General features: G+C 38.9%; 1 protein-coding gene across 1 annotated transcript; it reads right to left on the bottom strand.

Annotated features, from left to right (window-relative positions):
• Positions 1-1,334: 1,334 nt before the first annotated feature.
• On the bottom strand, positions 1,335-20,828 carry LOC139708211 (ultra-long-chain fatty acid omega-hydroxylase-like). Its single transcript, XM_071620183.1, has 7 exons — positions 20,748-20,828; positions 12,026-12,286; positions 4,582-4,731; positions 4,191-4,250; positions 3,112-3,204; positions 2,213-2,364; positions 1,335-1,773 (listed from the first exon to the last, which is right to left on the bottom strand). Exons 1-7 carry the CDS (start codon positions 20,826-20,828, stop codon positions 1,335-1,337), a joined length of 1,236 nt encoding a protein of 411 aa, XP_071476284.1.
• Positions 20,829-23,505: the final 2,677 nt, after the last annotated feature.

The following is a 23,505-nucleotide window of genomic DNA, read 5'->3' as shown; positions in this document are numbered from 1 at the left end:
AAATATATATATATATATAAATATATATATATATATATATATATATATATATATATATATGTATGTATGTATATGAAGAAGAAGGAATCTCCAGTACGCCATTTGTAATTCCAATAAAAGCCTTGTTGGATCTACAAATGGCGTATTCCAGACTCCTTCTTCTTCTTACAATAACATTCGAAGTCCAACACGTGGGAAATTCAAAGATGAACATTATATATATATATGATATATACATATATATAATATATATATATATATATATATATATATATATATATATATATAGTAAATATTACGTTTCAAATGAGTCTGACACATGTCTTACAAGCTTTGCTTTTTCAGTACATTACTTCTTTTTTCCATTTCAATATTCACTTTTCTATCAATCTTCCAAGTATACACTGATATCTTTTTTGTCATTTAATGAAAGTGTATGTTGTATAGTTCAGTATACTTCATAATACTTATATCATGTGTTTTCTATTAAATAATGAAATAATTCTTGTGTAATTTATACTGTTACGGGTTTTTCTTGACAAGTGGAAATAAATGTCAATCTCAATTGAATTGTGTAGGCCTACCCACATGATCTGTGAGAAATCTTTATATTTTTGAGTGAAAAGAAATTGACAACACATTTCTATTTATTGAAGGAAATCAATTCCAAGAAAGGGATTGGCTTCAATACGAACTAAATTACTCTGCATCAAGCATGTCAAGAGGATTAAGAAACAGTGTGGTTTTTTTTTCTATATGTACCCGTTATAATATGATAACATTGACAACAAATTTTAGATCATAAAGGATGAGTTTTCTTTGTCTGCCCTCTTTACAAATGAAATCTGTAAGACCGCAATTAATAAACATGTCGGAAAAAAGGAACCTGTGGAAATCACAACTGTCATCTACTGCTTTCCGGGCGGCGACCTTACCATCACCATGCTGTCCCTGGTTTTCCGGCAGTGACACGATCTAACTTGGAACAAATACTCAAGCTCCAAATTTCTGGCATTGTTATGTTAAGTAGTCCAAGGTCGACAAGGCATCTTATATAAAAGCATTGATTCCTTAGAATTGCGTTCAAATTGTCATTCCTACACATCCGAAGAAAGGGGAGAGTTTGTAGACTATTAAACACAGTGACCTTATTGTAGAACAGATTGGTGATTTAAATTTTGATCGGTATTACTGATATAATCGTTAATTGCCTGTCTGTACGTCCTGTATCTTTGATTGTCCAATTTTTATTCAAAATCGTCTTGACGTCAAGCTTGCTGTTATTCTGTTAAAATCTGTATAATGCGGACTCTGACGCGTGACGTGAGCACGGGCTAACGGTGACTAAACTTGAGAAGGATTTCGTTGTCTGGCTTGGTTACAGCCTGGAAGACGGGGCGGGCTCCCTTCACTAGGCTGACGCTGAACCTGCGGAAGATTCGTGCCGCAGCGCTCCGCAATTCGTCCATGGCGAATTGCTGCCCGATGCAGTTGCGAGCTCCGGCCGAGAAGGGGACGAAAGCGAAGGGGTCTCTCTTCTCGACGTTGGCCCTCTCAAATCGTTCAGGTTTGAAGTCCATGTGGTCGTCTCCCCACACGTCCGGGTTGTGGTGGACCTGGTAGAGGTTCACCATCACGTTGGTTCCCGCGGGAATGGTGAATCCATTCACCTTCAGCGGTTCCCTCAGCACGCGAGATGGCGGGATGTTTAGGTACAAGCGCACCGATTCCCTGAGACACTGCGTGGTGTAAGTTAGTTTTTTGAGATCTTCGCTGGGAACGAAAACAAAACATGATTCCCATAAATGACGGTATATGATTATCTCATTCACTCTAGTACAAAGTAATACCGATCTGTAATGATAATTCATATCACTGGAATTCCGGATGGGTCTTCCTTTCCTACTATTGCATTACGGGAAGCAGTAGGCCAGCACGACTGGTATAAAATCCGGACCGTTTTACGTATAACATCTATATACCATGCATTGCCATGTATACGTTGATAAGTGTACTGCTAAGAACTGTAAAGAGTCTTTGTGATAATGACCCTCATCATAATGTGTTTGGGTAGCATCCATTGTTTGCCATTGAGAAGACTGGATGTAGATAGAGCTAGAGAGGATCAGCGAAGATAAGTTTTTCATAAAGAACTCACAGTATCCTCTTTGTTCATCAAAATAGTATGTGAACTAGTCGAACATAATCTTACTATCGAACGCTGTCGTCATCTCGTCCTGCGAACAGTGTGTCCACCTCATCTTGAACTCGAGCCTGTTCCTCGGGATGCTGGGCCATGATGTACAGAAACCAAGTGAGGGCACTTCCGGTGGTGTCCGTGCCGGCGAAAATGAACGTGTTTACCTGTCATGATATCAGAACGGAAAGCAGACCATGGCTAATAAATGATAAATCTATCACTTGTATGCTTATCAATCGTGTCAATATACACTGTAAAATCTGCAACTGTATAACGCAGAATCACGATTAGCACCTAAGACTCATAGCGCAGGCATAGTAACTGTGAAGGCACATATTTTTCATCTCTATCACGAACTAAACATTACCGAGCTATCTTTTACAAATTAGCATGTCTGCTATTCCTAAGAGTAATGCTCCGTTACCGGAGTCTTAATTAGGTGTTGGGTTTGCAAGCTTGAATTTTCGGGTGATTTTCTTTGTTCCGAAAGTTACGTTTATTCCGAAGGTTCGGTATTCCGAAACACACAAATTCCATGTACATACATGTTGTAGATGCTCGTTATTCAAAGAAAAAAGAAATGAAATGGGGATCATTAATCCACACATTAGTGGCGTTGTTCCGGAGGTTACAATCTGTTATTTCGAAAATACGTTAATCAAAAAATTAAATAAGGTCCGTTATTCCGAAGGTTTGTTAATCTGAAAATGAAAAAAAAAAGGTTCGTGCAAGAATCTTCGCTATTACAAACTTTATTTCGAGTTTGCATCAACAAACTTTCGGAATAACATACCTTCCGAATAACAAAATGTAACCCTATTTTTATCATCAAATACGAATTCAATTTGAATATCTAGTGAATTAAAAGCCAACAAAGAAACAAATAGCACAACAAAAGTGCTAGAAAGTACCTCATCACGTATTTCCTTCTCACTTAGTCCGTTGCCATCCGAATCTTTTGCTAGCAGCAATGTGTCCAGAAAATCCATCGCTTTCTTCTCCGGCTTCATAAACAGAGAGCGATAAACATCATACAATGGTCAATATTTGTGGCTATCATTTTATCAGCTTACAACTAGAAACGGCAAACTTAAATGGTGCATTGTATACATTCAATGAAAGTGACCATCAGTATGCGTTTGTATTTTCTGTTTGGATTCCTAGGATCAGCGTAAAACTCGTAAAACTCGTCTCTGTTGATCGGTTCTTTTCCCTAGGTCGTCAATCTAACGTGGGCCTTTGATAAGATCTTGAGCAAATGTAAGATTATGAAATAAGGGAGCGCAAAACGGGGTGAACAGCCCCAAGGACCGCCCCCTCCCCCCCCCCCCCCCCCCCCCCCACACACACAGACACAGACACATTTGGCATTTAGAAAAAAAAATCAAAATAATAACAAAAATCACAATAAAACCAGTGACTTCCCGAGGGTTCTGTCTGGGGGCCCCTATTCGTTAAAGGGGGGGGGGGGGGGAGGGGGTGTCACCCCACGATCTCTACACCCACGAGTCGTACAGTCCACGAGCTTGACATTGCAAAAAGTGTGTCGCATACAGCCCATAAATCATACAGCCTACAACCTCGACACTCTTCAAAAAGAAAAAAAAGGGCCACAATCTCGACACTTTATAGGCAAATAAGGCCCATGAATGAGCTCGACACTAGGCAAAAAAGGCCCTCGAACATGACACTATAAGGAAAATAATACATTCATGATCCCTCGGGTTACCTCTTTTTCGGTGGCGTATCTACGTCGGCGCCCAGCGACGATCTTATCATGTATGCCATGCATAAAAGAACAACTTTCTTCCCACTCTCTGTACTTGGAGGACAGCCGGAAGATAAAGTCGTAGACCATCAAAGGATGGAGCATTCTGTTGAGGAAAATTTCGGGTGATTTAAAAAAAAAAAGAGTGGACGTAATCCTTCCTGAAAATTTTTACTTTAGATACTGTATTGATTTTTCTTTTTTTCTCTCTTTTTTTTTTACAGAAGTTTCCTTCACATCCTTGTGGATTATTGAGCTGGTGTGATAATTGGGATCGACAGCCTGTGAGAATGGGAGAAACAATGTAAAATTACGAGTCCAGTGTTGCTATGTAACTCGGTTAATTTCTTCACTTCCTCCGCCAAGTTTACTTCCTTCCATCTGACGATCGCGTTCGGGGCGGTTGGTCTCGTTACACAACCTTTCGTAGATTATATTTGCCCTAATATTCGAACATTAACTTGTGATCAATAACAATCTTGTTTTTTTTTTCTTCCTCAGCACAACATCATCCCATAATATAGCAAATGCCGAGACTATACGGGTTTTAGAATAATGTCGAATCACCTGTATGTGCATATATTCGTCAGTTTCTCCAAGACCTTCACTTCACGTGACTCCGAGTTTCCTGGCAATGTGATTGGTGGGAAAATGCGCAGCGGAGTATGACGTCAAGTGAAAGTTGTGACATGGTTTCATGTGTTTTGACCGGTTCCCCTTGGTCCGCAGCGACGTGAAGTTTGTCAATCAGGACATCCAATGCCTAGATTAAAGGAACAATTCAGACAGAGAGTGTAGTGAACAAGGAACACATATTTTCTTTATGTGTAGTAGGGAATGGGGTTAAAAAATTGATAAACAAACACATAGCCACCGAAAAACCATACACACAAACAAGCAAGTCAATCAATGAACCGAATATTATAACAAGAGATACCAATTAGTCACAGAGGCACATTGTCAGAATTCTAAAAAGGGTGCGAAATTTTGAAAATTGATCCAAAGGATGAAATGAATAAGTTCCAGAGAGACCGCATGCAGGGAAATTTAGTCTTATGCTATCGGCAGCTTTGTTTTGATTATTCAAGAATAGCAAATGAAAACAAAAAGCAACAACACACCACATACATTCGGCAATATGTGAAATAATAAGTAGGCATAAGTCAAATTAGGCTCATCTAATGACAAAACATGTCGATGTAGGTACACTGAATTTTCTGCATTTATAAAGTAGGAGTCTTAAATGATATTTCTTTTAAAGTTTGCTATACTATAAGTTTCATCACGAATCCAGTCATATTTAAGTAGGAATTATCATTTTAAGAAAGGATTTTGAAGTTAAATGAAACTGCGTTAACACTGGCAACTTTTTTGACATCAGCATTTGCGATGATCATAATTGTGTTTCACTGATTTATCGAAAGAAGTTCATGTAATAGAGCTTTGAATTCTTCAGAAATACTGAGTGGGTGAATTCCATTTTTCTTGGCCAATAGATTTCTTTAGTGTATTTAAGTATACAGATGTCCTTTCTGAATGTGATAATCTTTATGATCTAAATCACAATCCAAATCTGTAGAATTAAAGAAAATTCATATACATAAAAGGCATGGAATTGAAGATCTTTCAACACTTTATGGTAATATTGTCTTATTATCACTATTATTATTATTATTATTATTATTATCATCATTATCATTACATGTAGTTCTTCGAGAATGAAATAGAAACAAACACGCACAAAAAAAAACACATCAGAGGTATGAATATCATATGAACACAGAATCCATGAGATATCAGGCTTATAAAATGTATTCTTCAAATCAGATAAAGTTTCAAAACTTAGTTACTCATACTAGTGGGGTGGCTTAGTGACAAATATACTGATAATCGTGACACGCCGGACAAAAGTGTCATTTTTTCCTCAGACATTTGTATATATATGAGGATCAAAATTAGGGGGTGCTCCAAGAAATCCGCTAACAGAAAAAATGAGAAAATGCCCTTAATTTGTACATAACAATAATGTCTGAATTCAAAGACTATACACAGGGCATTCGCCAGGTTTCTGTACAATGCAATGCAATGTACATGGTTGCTAGTCTTAAAATTCAGACCCATAATACGACATATTATGTGCATGTTTACAGTAATACACCATTTTTACTGGTTTTCCTATGGTAACAGGTGGTTAGTCTGTGCTGCAGACCTGAGGGAGGTGTGTTGGAATAGTCCAGTTTTCTTAAGCACCTTTTCATTAAATAATTTGATATAATTTCTGGTAAAGGATTTTTTTAGTACTGTCCTACCTCCTGTAGAGAAATAGCAAAGAGTGACATGTGACTCTGGCTCAGATACTTTAAATCTTGGGCAATGACTGAGCCAGGTGTAGGACTATGTGACAGCTCATTTTTTTTCTCCCAGAACTACTAGTTTACCAGTAGAAGAGCTGCATATTCCATTGAGAACTTAAGGTTTTGGGTATTGCCCTACATATTTCCTAACAAATTTAACCCGTTTCCTCCAAGATTGTGTGAATTCCATAGGTTTAGCGCAGGGATTACCTGGTTCCCGTAAGCAATTTTTATAGTCCGCACTTCCCCTCTCTATATGTTTCTTATTTCTTATGGGGGTTATTCAAATGTTTAAAAAGGTTAAAAGTTTGTTTTCATAGCTGAAGTTGAATTTAGACGATTTGAATATTTCTAAAAATATATTGATATTTGTAATTTCACTCATAAAGACTTAAAGTGGTTTGAATATTTTTGGTCTGATAGCTATGTATAGACATGTTATTAAAAAGTAAAAGCAATGTTTGATTGGTTCACATTATCCAAAGAGGGTGGGATGTAGTTGGCTGGTGAACAAAGTCTATGGGGAAGTTTAAAAAGTTGATAGAAATAAAACAAAATCAGCATAGAGCAGAATCTAAATCACTATATAATATGACAAAATTCCCGACCCCAAAGACGGTTGATTCTATGATGCTTTATGTCAAAATACAGTCCACCCAAAATACATGTGATTGATAGGAGGAAAAAGTATAGTACATTAAAAACAATATAGTTCAACTAACCCCATTAGTCCAGCAGCATAATGAAATGATTGTTAAGTTTTATCGTCTTGTCAATTGAAGATGATGTTACATAATGACAATTATCAAAGTCAGCTAGATCTACTAGTATATCAAGAAACCAAAAAGAAGGGGTGGGGTGGGGTGGGGAGAGAAGAATGAAGTAAGTTATTAGTATCTGTAGTTTTGGTTTTCAGTATATTCATTTTAATTTCCTTAATTTCCGTTAGGTCATCATGGATTGGAGCATTTGTGTACTAGTAATCTGCCAGGAACAAACACAAGAAAAACTTAAAGGTCCTATATATACACTTTTGGGAGAGTGACTTGAAAAAAATGTTCAGGATATCACATTTTATGCATAATATGTGTAGGTCTGGGGGCATTTCATGAAGCATTTTGTCCGACAAGCTGTCGGACCAATTTGCTCTCTGCCAATCAGATGCAAGGATTTCTGTAGTTTGTAACAGTTTGTCAGAAAAATATCTGACCAAACTGCTTCATGAAATGCCCTCCTGTTGTATCACAAGACATCCTACCATATACAGTTTTTGCAATCAAAGCAAACATATAAAGAGATATCAGTATTTTTCTCATTAAAGCATAAATGCGGACGGTTTAGTCTGGAAACATGTTATCATAGAAATATTGTTCACATTTTGTGTTATTAACAATACTTAACATTGATTATACAGATTCATTTTTTTTTTACAGAGGTTCTTTCTATCCGTAACTCACACTTAAGAATAATTTTCAAGCACTAATTTTGGGTTTTTGCCTTTAATTATCCACACAAAGGAGGACTCAATGCATAAAAGGTGTATGCTTTATTTTTGGAAAATGTTGAGGAGATCAGGAAAATTATATATATTGATGTAGATTTTGGACCTGAAGGAGCAGTTGAAGCATTGTTAAGAAACAATGCCTTGTGGCATCGTTCTTATCATCAAAAATTAATAATGACAAACTCAAATGAAAATTGGAGGGGGGAAGAAAAGATGAACATAATGACATGAGACAGCTTGGTAAAGATTAAACGCTAAAATAGACAAAGCAGCCTCTTTTCTCAGTTTATACTTATCCATTTCCAGTACCGGTATTGTTATTTAGATAGGTTACGGGAATCTCTTTGAATTGTGTGATACATCATTTTAAAGCTTACAGTCTGCTCTTTCAGAATCTGTCCTTAAAGGACAAGTCCACCTTCATGCACACGTGGATTCAGTGAATACAACAATATTAGTAGGACACATCACAGAAAGCTTGGAAAAAATCGTACAATCCGTTCAAAAGTTATGATTTTTTAAGGTATCTGCACAGTCGCGGCTGGATGAAAAGACTACCACAGTGTATGATGTCACATGCGCACATTCTAAGGAAAATAAAATGAGAATTTCACAAAACCATACTTTTTGAATAAAGTTCACATAGTTTCTTTGACTTGCTACTGACGTTTGTCAAGGGTAATATTATTCCCCCTGCCTTCTGAAAGAGAAGTCGAGTATCCTTTTGTAAGCGAAAATAATTTATGTTGAATTTTCTTTATTCATTCTTTATATCGTTGAACACATGTGACATTACAAGGTATAGTAGTCTTCTCATCCAGCCTCGACTGCATGAGGAGAAACTTAAAAAATTCATAACTTTAGAACGGATTGTCCAATTTTCCTCAAACTCTCACTGATGTGTTCTACTATTGTTGCTGCATTCACTCAACCCACATGCTATAAAGGTGACAAATCTTTGTCTGGCGACTTTTTTGTTGATCAATTATACCAACCCTGATGGAAATCTCCTCAAATTCATAAGTTCTGAAGTCTCCTTTAAGTTTAACCAAAATCTATATATGTAGTTGCCATGGCAACATACTACTTAACACTAATGAAAAGTATTTCAAACCTCTATACATCCCATCGATCAGTTGTACCTATTCAAATGGAATCTCTTCCAAACTGGAAAATAGCCTCCTGTAACTAACTAACAATTAAAAACCCTAGTTTTGGGTTGCCATGGCAACGCACAAATCAGCAATTATATTTGACCCCTGGTTTATACTCTTGGTACCTTCTATACAACGTTCATATCAAACTTTGTGAAAATTGAATCTTCCTACCTGGAGAAATAAACAAAAACATGATTTTTAGAAAAAAGTTCATTGACCTTTGACCTTTGACCTTTCGAAAATTCACTCCAAATTCAATCAAAATATTTTACTTGTTCTCAATATTCTTCCTGCCAAGTTTTATCCAGATTGGATATTCCTGACCTGAGAAATAGCCAAAAAACCTATTTCACAAATAAAGGTCATTGACCTTTGACCTCTGACCTCCTTCCCAGCATCAATTTTCTTGGAGCACCCTATTTTTTGAGAAGGTACATCATGAAGTACCTTTGGTGAAAAAATCATGCTTTTGTCCGCCGTGTCACGATAATTTCACTAAGCCACCCCACTATACTATGTAAACAGTCATAAAACAATAGTTGCAGTAACCAGGTCATCAAATAAAATACGAAACTAACTTATTATTGAGTCTTTCGTTTACCTTTGAATCACAGAAGGCCGATTGAAAATAGAATACGTAGTTTTCAATTTAAGTTCTTTCACTCACACACACACACACACACACACACACACAAAATCGCCGCCATGAATTATCTTTGTAAAATTGAAATAACTTCAGTGAATCGTATCGGCAAAATTAATTGGGGGGAGAGAAATCGCGACAGGAACTCAATATTTCTTTGCTCAAAGACAAAGATATAATATTCACGGTTCTACATAATTGTTTTAGATGAGGAAGTTGTCATATTTTGGAACTTACATTTCACAACTGCATACATCTTTTTTTCATTTCATATTTTCACGTAATGTCAAGGATATCATGCGTACTTTAAAGTCATTCTTATCTTCGACGAAGCATGTGGAACAAAGAAAACATGTCACAGCTTTGAATTTCACGAGAACAAATGACAATCTCTGCAATTCTATGCTTAATGGTAAATAATTTTTTTACATATTGTACTTACATCAACTGGGTGATGAAGCATGCAACGTGTTTATTGTGGAAATAAACTTTGAATGAAAAAAAAGATAGTTGAGCAGCTTGCTGGATTCCACTCACCTCGTTCATAACCACCAGGTATTGTTTCAAGACTTGAAAGTGAAATGATGGCGTAATAAGAGAGCGATGGCGCTTCCAAATATCGCCATCTATTATTGCCAGTCCCTCGGTCCAATCCTTGAAAACCTGATATCCGTCAGTCTGATTCAGAGAAAGAGAGAGAGAGAGAGAGAGAGAGAGAGAGAAAAGTATTAGATTAATGTTGATATAATTTAGATGAGTACAATGATACAAATTTAAGTATTCCAACAACAACGGCCCTCTAGTATGGCCAGTCCCTCGAGCCAATCCTTGAAAACCCGATCTATATAGAGTAATATCGATAAGTAAAGTACATGTGAAATTGAGTAACAAATGAAAAAGAAACATAATTGTATTAAAGTATATACATAGTATTATGCATAAAGTACAATTAAGGATGGGAATTCAAATGGGGGGGGGTCCCACTAAAAAGCAAAGCTTGTACGATAAGGGACCCTCAGATGATACATAAGACAGCGAATAATGAATTAACGAAGCTACAAACGGATATGAAACAAAATCAAACGAACCGATGTTAACTGACATGAAATCAAATTGGGAAGGTAGAAAAGAAAAAGAAAAGAAAAAGAAACTACAGCATGTGCCATCGTGGACACAAGCAAACAGAATTTCATGATAACTTGGATTGAGTATATTGCAAAGAATTTTGTACATAATTGTACGGGTAAGAATGCAGAAGAACGGACATAGAAGAAAGTGAGAATAGACATAATGGTATATACGGTACAATAATATGAATATTACCTGACGAGGACTTGCGTTTAACAGATTATTTTCTTTAATAGAAAAATGATTAATACATAGCTATTTGATGCTTAAAGAAATGATGACTTGACTGAGATGATGAAACGAAACTAATTCGGTTGTATGTTATAAGATCTCAATACAAACATATTTAATTTGTTCTTAAAAGAGTTCAAAGTTTGAGCTCTTGTTATATTGTTATGAACTGAGTTCCAATACTATGGCCCATCGTAGATGAATGTGTTCTGAGCCAGCATTGTTCTAAAAAATGGTAAATAGAAATTATTCGATCGCCTTGTGCGATAATTGTGAATAAATTGATTTCTTCGAAACTTTGTTTCAAATATATTTGGAAGATTGTTTTTATTATAATCATACCTAAATTGTCCTAGATTAAACAAATACAAATCTTTAATTTTCAATATTTTGTGTTAAAAAAATAACGGGTCAGTATGAGGCAAAAATGCAGTATATAGCATATGATACGGAGTGATTTCTTTTGTATTAGAAGTAATTTATCTAAGAGTGTTTGATGTGTATTTCCCCCACTCGAGAATACCATAATTTAGAAATGGCAATATTTAATAGGGATGAATATATTAGTAATGTAAGCAGGGACGATCAAGGAAAGCAAAATTTAAGCTTATCAATTATGTCAATGTTTCGTGAAATAATTTTGCATGTATTATCAATATGACATTTCCATGGATATTATTTGGATATAGAAACAAATAAATGAATGAAAATGAAAAAAATGGCCCACACCTCCAGAAGCTTTTCTTCTACACGGACCTTTTTTTCATAACACAATGATTTTGTTCAAACAGCTTGACAAAGGTTATTAACTCTCTTTTTTTTTCTTTTTCAATTGCAAACATGAAAATCTCTAATATGGATTTGAAATTGCCAATTTAATAGAACTTATATGATAGTGGAAATAAAGCTGAATTGAATTCAATATGGAGTAAACCTCGACAAGTTTGCAGGTATCTTTTGTGAAATCTAATTCGAATGTTATCAAATAAGACTTAGTGTCTTGTTCTTCTGGTTCAGTTATGAGTATTATTGAGACTCACCTTTCTTCCGATGTTTGTAGCAAGTACAGGCTTAATGCTATCTGGGTGGTTGAGCATTACAATCGGTTTCCATCCAATCCAGACCACCAGAAGTCTCCGGTACTTGGTCACTGCTTCTTGCTCCCACTTAAAACCTGGCTCCATAAACCCCGGGTCGCGGAAGTTGCCGTAGAGCCAGTGTGGCTTGGGCCCGGGAAGATGTCGTCGGATGTACACGAGACGACGAAGAGTAGCGACCAGTGACAAGAGAAATTGGACAATCTTGAAACCAAAGATGGATAAAGCAACAGACCCAAAAATGGTCGTAATAAGCGACATTATGATGCCCACAGCCTATTTACATACACGCACCTCGAGCAAATGTATCCACGATTACTAGTACTTAATTCGCAGTGCACAAAACTGTGATTGTGTATAATTAGAAGTGCTATTATTTTACATACAAGAATGTACATGTACGTGTGTATTAATGAGTGTGTATGTGTGCGTGTGCATATTATGTGCGTGCGTGTGTGACTGTGTTTTATCCCTGTTTAAACGGCACCCTTTGACAACGTTAACTTGCGTGACATCAAGACTTCAAAAATGATCAAGTTCAAAGTGCCTTTCATTGTTTATTTAAACCCAGACAGGTAATGTCCAGGGTTCCGCCATTTTCTGACCCATTTTTATTATCTTGCACACTCTTTATAACACAAAGACACCAAGACTTTGACAAAGGTCAAAGTGCCTTTCCTTGTTTATTGAAACCTAGACAGGAAATGTCCAGGGTTCCGCGGTTTGCTGATCCATTTTTATTATCTAGCACACTCTTTGTGACACGCTCTTTTGCCATTCACTTTGTACACGGGGTATTTTTCATGAGACTGTTTCATAGTGTCATTGGCTGTTGTGTTAGTGAATATTGCATAGCTATATTATTGATTCTTCATGAGATGTGTGTGGTATTCTTTTTGTCGCACGAAAACAAGATAAACTTTTCAAAAAAGGTTAATGATAATTACTCCTGTGTGTAGAGAAATATGTACAATGATTTAGCAGTGTGACCTCTAATGGCTTAACAGGTTTAAAATGTATCAAAACCATTTATACCACTGAAAAAAAGGGTATAATGTATGATGTTGGTGTGCTGAGAGACCATGGCCTATAGATACAGTCTGTAGAGTAGATTCATTAATGGCCGAAGCAGAAACACAGCAACTGCGGCAAGAACGGTCTAGAATTAAGCCACCTTGACTGTATTAAATGAGCATTAAGTCCACAAACATACACTAAAAGTCCCAATGGATAAGAAATATTGAGACGTTATAAGGTAGGGGCCTACATGTATAGTACATTGTATTGATAACGTCTAAGTACATACAATACGGCATTCGGTTTACATGATAGCCCACTGGTAAAACTATGTGTACATGTATAACGTTTATGAAAATGCGCTATATAAATTTGTTGTTGTTATTATTGTTATTATTATTATTATCATTATTATTATCATTATTATTACAGCTATTGTATGGGGGAAAATATAAATAATCTGCATGTCAGCTGCCATAGAATCCACAGTGTTTAGTAATATTACGCGACTTCTTGTCTCTTTTTCCTTATCCCTATTCCACGAACATCATGTTGGATCCCGTTCTTTTATCACCCGCTCTAAATGGTGATCCACAACGCATGTAATTACGTCAATGAAAACTGTTGAAATTGTAGAGAATAGCCATAGTGTTGTGTACACTGTAAAAACATCGGTGTTAGATTTAACACCACGGGTGTTAAATCTAACACCGATCAAACTTCAATAAAGGACCACACCCACAGGTGTTAAAAATGCACTGTGATGGTGTTGAAAAGTGTTCACCTGACACTTCGTGGTGTTAATTTGACACTGTACCTGGTGTTATTTTGACACTGTACTGGTGTTAATTCAAAAATGACACCACATGGTGTTGATTTGATATTTGTTGGTGTTAATATCAATGGTTTAACACCCGTCCAGCTTCAATAAGAGACTACACCAGCTGGTGTTACTTTGGTGTAAATTCATTTTCACATTTGTTCAAAAATCTAGTATTTTAATGTAAAATTCTTCATCGTCTTGTTTAAATTAAAAATCAACAAGAAGTGCAGTTACTAAGAAACTCTTCAAAAAACAGTTTAAAATTTGGAAATGACACCCAGAGGTGTTAATTTAACACCATAAATGAGCACCGAAAATTTAACACCAGCTCGGTGTTCACTTTTTAACACCGGACTTTTTGCAGTGTACCATATATGTACATAATTATGTTTTATGATGTTGCTGAACAAAAAGAAAGAATAATATTGTAAATGATGTGCTATACAGAGAACAAATAAATCAAAACAAATCAAATCAAATCAAATCAACTCAGCTGAGAGTACATAGTAACATGGGCGTAAATCCCGGGGGGGATGGGGGGGGATATATCCCCCCCCCCCCCTGAAATGGAGGAGGGGGGGATGGCCTGTACAATCATCCCCCCTCCCCCCCCCCCCCTGAAATTTGAGGGAAAAAATGGAGGAAGCAGAAATGTGATTGTATCAATTTTGGCATATTGCATGACGTTCGTACGCCCGCCTCCAGACAGGTAACAGAGCTGAACAGTCTTGTAGGATAATGTATACATAATTTTCTCAAGCGCTGGCTCGCTTCGCTCGCTCGCAAAGACAGTAATATCGACTTAAGGTATATGGCCCAGACGTTGACAACGTCAAATAGTATAGGCCTACATGTAAACATGTAAATCCAAAATGTCACCAAAAGTGTGCACCAGATCGCTTAATTTCAGGTCTGAAAATGCAAAATCTTCCTCGTCTGAGAGGGAGGTATCCCCCCTCCCACACCCTCCCCCCCCCCCCCGCCCACTCGGTCGCTCCGCTCCCGAGCACAGATATTCCAACTCCAAGTCTCTCCCCCACCCACCATCATTAAAACAGAACGATGCCCCTGGGATGATTGCTTTATTGACTTAAATCAAGAAAATAGAAAAATACAATACCTACAGGAAGATATAATACCGGTACGTTATTACATACAAAGAAATGGAGATCCATTTTACCATTTTATTGAATATATTTGGGCATTATTCAGGGCTATGCTACGTTTTTAAAGGGGGGGGGTCAAAATCACCTGTCAGTCAAGAAGAAAGAAAATCAAAAGATAAGAGAAACAACAACAAAAATTCTTCGTTCTTTCAAGGGATTTTCCGCCAAAAGTCGGCTGACAAGCAAAAGAAAAAACAGACAAACAAAAAACAAACAAACAAAAACAAAGTCTTCTTTTGCTGCCACTTCCTTCAAACTTTATATTTCATGCAAAAGAGTGGTACATTCGATCCCTGTTAAGTGTGTGTGTGTGTGGGGGGGGGGGGGCGCCAAGCTCCCCCCCCCCCCCCCCATCCGCTGGTAAAGAAAGAATAAAAAACTTACCAAAATGGAAATTCAAGGGTTTGAACTGCTTTTGAAATCTTTTGAGATCTTTTAACCATGATTAAAGAGGTATACAGCGTGAAACATTGTTCAAAAAGTCCGAAGCCGACAAAATATTGCGATTCAGCGTGATTCCTGGTTGGCATTCTGAATATAAGCAGGATGTGAGCAGTGTACTCAGAACATCCGAACGGCAAAAATAGTCGCTGCAATGTTGCGCAATGTGATGTAGAATGTACACCTTTGTACCTTACGCTTCGTTATATCAAAGCTAGATCATTAATGATTTTGCAGTGTTTCTTTTCATACTAGTCTATATCAAAATGCCTTGCATTGCCAATAATAAGACTTGACCTGGGCTATTTCCTAACTTTTTCATGTATATAAAACACACACACACACAAACACAAACAATAATATTAGAGGATGTTCTAAAGTGTAGATTTTGGATATCCTTCCCCCATTTGGTCACTTCGACGCCCCCTCGCTGGTCATACCTCCCCAAATCATGAACATAAACCGACACCCTTGACTACCAGTTGCGGATCCCCCCCCCCCTTAATTTCCAAAGCGAAAAAATATAGCTACAAAAGGATGTTTTTGGACTGCAAAATGTCAAAATTTTCAAGCTCGCTCGCTCCGCTCGATCGCATTTAATCGCTATGCCATTCTCCCGATGTTGCTGCCAGTAATTGCCAGCAGTTGCTCCCGGTGCGCCCCCTTTATATTCCAAAGTATAGCTACAAACGGCAGTTTTGAGACTGGAAAATGTCAAAATTTTCATGCTCGCTCTCTCCGCTCGCTCGCATTTAATCGTTATGCTATTCTACTGATGTCACTCACTTGCCAGTAATTGCCAGCAGTTGCGCCCGTTGCACCCCCCCCCCTTAATTTCCAAAGCCAAAAAAGTATAGCTACAAACGGCAGTTTTGGGACTGAAATTTTCAAGCTCACTCGCATTTAATCGCTATGCCATTCTTCTGATGTTGGACCAGTAATTGCCAGCAGTTGCGTCCGGTGCGCCCCCCCCCCCTTAATTTCCAAAGTGAAAATATATAGCTACACAAACGGCAGTTTTTGGACTGTAAAATGTCAAAATTTTCAAGCTCACTCGCTGCGCTCGCTCGCATATAATCGTCATGTCATTCTCCTAATGTTGCTGCCAGTAACTGCCAGCAGTTGCACCCGGTGCGCCCCCCTTAATTTTCAAAGCGAAAAAATATAGCTATATACAACCGGATGTTTTTGGACATGCAGTAAAATGTCAAAATTTTCATGCTCGCTCGCTTCGCTCGCTCGCATTAACCGTGATGCCATTCTCCTGATGTTGCTGCCAGTAATTGCCAGCAGTTGCGCCCGGTGCGCCCCCCTTAATTTCCAAAGCGAAAAAATATATCTACAAAAGGCAGTTTTTGGACTGTAAAATGCCAAAATTTTGAAGCTCGCTCGCATTTACTCGTTATGCCATTCTCCTGATGTTGCTACCAGTAATTGTCAGCAGCAGTTGCGCCCGGTGCGTCCCCCCCCCCCCTTCATTTCCAAAGCGAAAAAATATAGCTACAAACGGCAGTTTTAGAATTTTAAAATGTCAAAATTTTCAAGCTCGCTCGCTTCGCTCGCTCGCATTTCATCGTTATGCCATTCTACTAGGATGTTGCTGCCAGTAATTGCCAGCAGTTGCGCCCGGTGCGCCCCCTTAATTTCCAAAGCGAAAAAAAAAATAGCTACAACCGGCAGTGTTGGGACTGTAAAATGTCAAAGTTTTGAAGCTCGCTCGCATTTAATCGTTATGCCATTCTCCTGATGCTGCCAGTAATTGTCAGCAGCAGTTGCGCCCGGTGCGTCCCCCCCCCCCCCCGAACTTCATTTCCAAAGCGAAAAAATATAGCTACAAACGGCAGTTTTGGAATTGTAAAATGTCAAAATTTTCAAGCTCGCTCGCTTCGCTCGCTCGCATTTCATCTTTATGCCATTCTACTAGGATGTTTCTGCCAGTAATTGCCAGCAGCTGCGCCCGGTGCGCCCCCTTAATTTCCAAAGCGAAAAAGTATAGCTATACAACCGGCAGTTTGGGGACTGTAAAATGTCAAAATTTTCAAGCTCGCTCGCTTCACTCGCTTGCATATAATCGTTATGTCATTCTCCTGATGTCGCTGCCAGTAATTGCCAGCAGTTGCGTCCGGTGCGCGCCCTTAATTTCCAAAGGGAAAAAATATAGCTACAAACGGCAGTTTTGGGACTGTAAAATGTCAAAATTTTCAAGCTCGCTCGCTCGCATATAATCGTTATGTCATTCTCCTGATGTTGCTGCCAGTAATTGCCTGCAGTTGTGTCCGGTGCGCCCCCTTAATTTCCATAGCGAAAAAATAATTATAGCTACACAAACGGCAGTTTTGGGACTGTAAAATGTCAAAGTTTTGAAGCTCGCTCGCATTTAATCGTTATGCCATTCTCCTGATGTTGCTGCCAGTAATTGTCAGCAGCAGTTGCGCCCGGTGCGTCCCCCCCCCCCCCCAACTTCATTTCCAAAGCGAAAAAATATAGCTACAAACGGCAGTTTTGGAATTGTAAAATGTCAAAATTTTCAAGCTCGCTCGCTTCGCTCGCTCGCATTTCATCTTTATGCCATTCTACTAGGATGTTGCTGCCAGTAATTGCCAGCAGCTGCGCCCGGTGCGCCCCCTTAATTTCCAAAGCGAAAAAATATAGCTATACAACAGGCAGTTTTGGGACTGTAAAATATCAAAATTTTCAAGCTCGCTCGCTTCACTCGCTTGCATATAATCGTTATGTCATTCTCCTGATGTCGCTGCCAGTAATTGCCAGCAGTTGCGTCCGGTGCGCGCCCTTAATTTCCAAAGCGAAAAAATATAGCTACAAACGGCAGTTTTGGGACTGTAAAATGTCAAAATTTTCAAACTCGCTCGCTCCGCTCGCTCGCATTTAATTGTTATGCAATTCTCCTGATGTTGCTGCCAGTAATTTGTTTCACACCGTCATTCCATAATCCATAAGGAAAAAATGAATGCGCAGTGGAATGTATCACATTCCGTTATGTATTGCAGTCCTCATTACAGTTTCCAGACTGACAGCACACGCACATACGCGCACACACACATACACACGCACGCACGCACAAGCATGCATACACACCCTCAAAATTACTTTTCCACGACGTGCCAACCCCCCCCCCCCCAACCCGCCACGGTACGCCACTGGCTGCACCCGTCCGGTTATGGGCTTATAATCGTGGTGACGGTGACTATCGCCGATCATCCCCCCCCCCCCCCCCCCCCCCACTCCTCAGCACGGATTTACGCCGTTGCATAGTAATATACAATATGTCAAGCATGCCATATAGGCTTGTTTTGGTTTTTTTCTTTACCCGGCACTGAGATAGAACAGAATGGTGGAGTATTAGATTCTTGAATACGCACCTTAAATATATACTACCAAATTCAAACAAACAAGCAAACAAACAAACAAAAACAAGATGCATTACTGAACACGAAGCAAAGTATATTTGTTGGTTCATAGATGATAAACATACACTGACATGATGGAAACTTAATGATTTGATTGTAGGACAATGCTATACATGAATGAAACTTACAAACTGAGAAATGAAGAAGGATAAATCATCTATTTCAGGACATGATCAGTGGGATAAGATGGAGTACGGCGGCTTCGTTGGGCATATCACCTGTTGGTTGAGGGGAAAGTCGCGGGTTGATGGAAGTCACTGCTATGGGGTAGCAGCCGAGGATGAAGGTTCATTGTGTGGGGTGGAAAGCTCATGTGGGATATCAGGAGTTTCGAGAGTCTGGGTTCAGTGGCCCAACCACATGACATCAGGGGGATTCCAAGGGGTATTTTGTCATCAGACATTGCCGATATATTAGGATGATCTGGCGGAGGAATGGTATGGTTCTTCGATGTGGTGGAGGGCAGATCTGTTCTCATCATCGCACTCTATAGAGGCTGATATTGCTGCGAAGATAATGGGGAAAGTCTGAAGGAACTTTCAAGCAATCGAAACGTTACCCATGGTTAGAAGTGGAACGAAGTTGGTTACAGACACGCTTGCGGATGTTGCACCACTCCTTCTCAACGTTACAAACAAGGTAGCGGGATCGATCTGTGCGGAAATGGATCCGATTCCGAAGGGAATGTCAGGGTCTGGGAAGGTAATGCGCGTATGGGTGCCTTAGACTTGACACTAGATAAGGCCATGCAAGGCGCCTATTGTGCCGAGTCATGGTGATATCCTTGTCACTCATGGGAATTTTCTCACAAGGGAATTGATCACGTTGAGTCCACAGTTCCCGAGCAATGAAAGATTTCATGCCTTTCGCTGCTGTGTGAGGGGAGCAGGTTGACAGTGTTGTCACCTTGCCTGGGTGGACTTGCACTGATGGTTACTTCAGACCGTATCCAACCTATAGGATAGTGGTATAATTGGGACATACTGTAGTCTTGGCGGGGACACGTGGAGACCATCGGCAGCTACGGCCTGCAGTTCTCAAGAATTCTGCAACAGGGCTTACGGTGTGTCAGTACCACAGTACAAGTCATCAGTCAACTTGACAACGATACATTCGATCAAAAAGTCTCCAAGCACTCGACACATAAATTCCTCCAAGGCAGTCTCAGAACCTGGCATTCCCATTGCACGAGTATTTAAACATGAATACCTCGGAAGGGTTATGGCCACATCACAGTATTTCATCGACTCATGGGAAAGAGGTATTTGGTAGAATGACTTGCACGGTCTGACGCGATATGGTAGGCCTACTTCAACTGACCAACCTTACGTAATGTGGAATCAACATCTGGTAGGACTGAAGGCCGGGGCTTGGAATAGTGACCCACATCAGGAAAGACTGCGATCAGCCGGTGACCACCACTGGGTGTTTTTTTTTTTTTTTTTACCAGAAAAGATGGGTTGGTATATTCGACAGTGACGCCAATATTCTCAGGCCATGCGAAAATGCTAAGTTCCTCAAGGTTATCAATCTCTTCCTGCAACTCTACAGGTTTGTCGAGGGAACACAATGGGAGTCGGCCCCTGCGCTGAGATGGTTGTACTGGGCCCATGTTTACAACGGCTTGAAATGGTCAAGAAGCACTATTATAACCCTTGACTGACGAAGAGAGCATACCGTTTTGTTCAGCGTGGAGTTCGTGGAAAGCACGCCTAGTCTGAGGGGGGGGGGGGACCTTGTCTGAATCAACAGTCCCTGGCCAGTGACTCAAAAGATCGCCCTGGGGATACCTCTCCATGGGGCTGGGCTGACGGAGCCGCATGCCAATCGGGAATCGGTAGACCCGACTGACCTGTATCCTCCATGCACATGGGGTTGACTTGGCACAAATATAAATGGGAATGCGGTTCGTGCATGCTATGCTGGGGACCACTTGGGGGACCCGGGGGCAATTCTTTCATAGGGGAGATGGATGGGGGAGTGTGTATGAGGCTAGATGGCAAGGATCTAATCATCCTCAAACTGGGAAGGCAAGGCAAGCTCAAGGAACTAGAGAGTCGTGGTTTTCGAAGGAGCACGGAGAACGTGTGCCCGCCGCACAGCATGACCAACTTTGGACTTTCCAGTGTAAGTAGTACACAGTGCCATCATCAAATGTAATCGGGAGCTTCGCAAGTCTAATGTCTACATGATTGCTCTCCATCAATGTAGTCCCAGCGAGAACCTTTACCATCTAGATTCTCCTCAACCAAGTCCTCGAAAAAGAAGACATCAGTTGCTGATCCAGAGGGGGGCGCACCGGGGGCGCGCCCCTCCTTATTTTTGGTTAAAACAAAAGAAAAAAATTGGGGGGGGGGGATCGCGTGCACCCCGTTTAAATTAAAGGACAAGTTCACCTTAATAGACATGTGGGTTTTGTGAATGCAGTAAGCTGCTAAAAATTAAAGATTTGTATTTATTTAATTTGGGGCAATTTATGTATACGTACAGCAACAACTCACTCCCCTCCATTTTCGATTCTATGTTTCAAAGAAATCAATCATTCCATGACTATCCCACTCGACGTTCCAATGAATTTCACTTACCTCTCTTAAGAACGATTCTTGCTAAGAACACACTTATTTATACTGGCCCAACATATTGGAATTTTCTGAATAATGACATAAGAAATTCACCTTCTATATTTTCATTTAAAAGGAGATTAAAGTTGTTTTTATTGCAATGTTATGTTCCTACAGAAGTGAATCAGCCTGTTGGCTCATTTTAATTTTTTCCGAAGAATTTTGATTACCAATAATATACTCTCACATATTTTCTCGTCCCTATTGTCCTGAGACTCTTACTGAGTAGATTCAATTCTACTTGTATTACCTCCGCATCTATTTCTCTCTATTTTTCCATATTTATGTATCCCTTCCTCGCATCCCATTATTTTTTCGATATAGTTCTGTCGAGGATCGCTGGATCTGTTTTTCCTTTCTGTCCGCTGTATTGTCTTCTATTATGTCAACCTTGTCTCGTTCAGTCTTGTATTTAAGTCCCCTTTCATAAGTTTTGTCGTCTCAGTCTCGTTTAATGTTCATTCGCCTGTGTATGTGTGTCTGTCCGTTACTCTGTCTTCTTATTGGGCTCCCAGACCTTTTTTTTATCTGACTTTATTCCCAATCTTTTTCCCCTTTTTGCATCAGTTCATTTTCTATTGACATTCTGTACCTGAGGGGCCCACATTCTACAAGCATTGCCGTTTCAGCGGGTCCCTCCATTTTTCGATATTTTGTGTAATGTTATATCGTCTATATCACTTCAGTCAATTTTCATTACAACATTATTTGTTACCCCAAGGTTCCACAATTATGTTCTCTTTTCAATTTTACTTTGTTTTGATTATATGTAACCTTATTCTCTGTTACCAATGAAAGTGAAATGTTTATGCTCTTTTCGAAAAATGAAATAAAGTTTGAATTTAATTGAAAAAACTGGGTACCTGGGTCAACCTGAGAGTCCTTGGGGTCAGGTAGTATCTGCGAGTATTTTCATCACTGTCAAAAATCATAGTAACTTGGCGGGCTTTTATAGCCATGTACTGCCTATCAGATTCTGGGACATTAGGGACATATACTGAGAAAGCGACTGCCAGGGAGACCAGCGTGAAGGCAGAGGGAGCATGACTTAACTAATCGTAATGTTTGTTGTTTTTTTTTAAATCATTTCATGATGCATGATTCCATTCACTTCAATTTACTTTCCAATAACACGATCACTTTTCTCAAATAGTTTGCTGTACGTTATGCTCTTGCTTATTTCACCATTTATGTTATGTTCATAAACTGTGTATTACACTGATTTTTTTTTTTTGCAATTGCATTTTTGAAGAATTTTTGATATTGAAAATAAGATTTGAATTGAATTGAGTTAAAGAAAATAAATAACAAATCCATTGACATTAACACAACATATAAACCAACCACCAAAATATATACAACCACATATTTTGATCGCTTCAAATAAAGAACATACTGAACACAAATATTAATGGTCATGTCATAGTATAAAGATGTCTCAAAGGGGTAACAGAAATATGATGGGGCGTACATAAAAGGTAATTTGTAAAACTGTGGGTCAAGGACAACGCTTAAAAGTGAATAGTAATATCGACAATGAAGAATACATAGTGCAAATATGGAATTTGTAATCAACGTGGTGATTACATTAAGCCGAGGTAGAAATGAAATAATAAATCCTAATCAAGTCACGCGTTGCCACCACTAATACACATACATACAAACAACTAGAAGTTGCTTTTTATCTTAGTGAGAAATACAAGAAGCTCGTATAGCATAATACTGAATTATTTACAACGCGACATCAAAATGTCTTCCACATTGAACCCAAAACTATATCAGTGATGACTGTCTACATAACCATTATTTCTTAATTTTACCGTTCAACAATATTCATCATGCTTGCTCTGTTTACAAACTTTCCAATTTGCTTGGAATGAATTCTACAGTAGGTTTCGCTACTTGAAGGAAATTTCTTCTAAGGGAA

This window comes from Diadema antillarum, unplaced genomic scaffold (genome assembly GCF_040938485.1).
Source record: "Diadema antillarum isolate AM-2024a unplaced genomic scaffold, OU_Dant_1.0 seq00001319_RagTag, whole genome shotgun sequence".
NCBI classification, from domain to species: Eukaryota; Metazoa; Echinodermata; class Echinoidea; order Diadematoida; family Diadematidae; genus Diadema; species Diadema antillarum.
The sequence above is the reverse complement of the archived record's forward strand: the minus strand, read 5'-3'. Positions and strand labels throughout refer to the sequence as shown.

Coding starts and splice junctions, on each gene's coding strand:
- LOC139708211 (XM_071620183.1), bottom strand. CDS start 20,828: ATGTGCATGGAGGATACAGGTCAGTCGGGTCTACCGATTCCCGATTGG. Junction 2,365..3,111: donor AGAAGGAAATACGTGATGAG/GTACTTTCTAGC, acceptor ATATCATGACAG/GTAAACACGTTCATTTTCGC. Junction 1,774..2,212: donor GATGACGACAGCGTTCGATA/GTAAGATTATGT, acceptor TTTCGTTCCCAG/CGAAGATCTCAAAAAACTAA.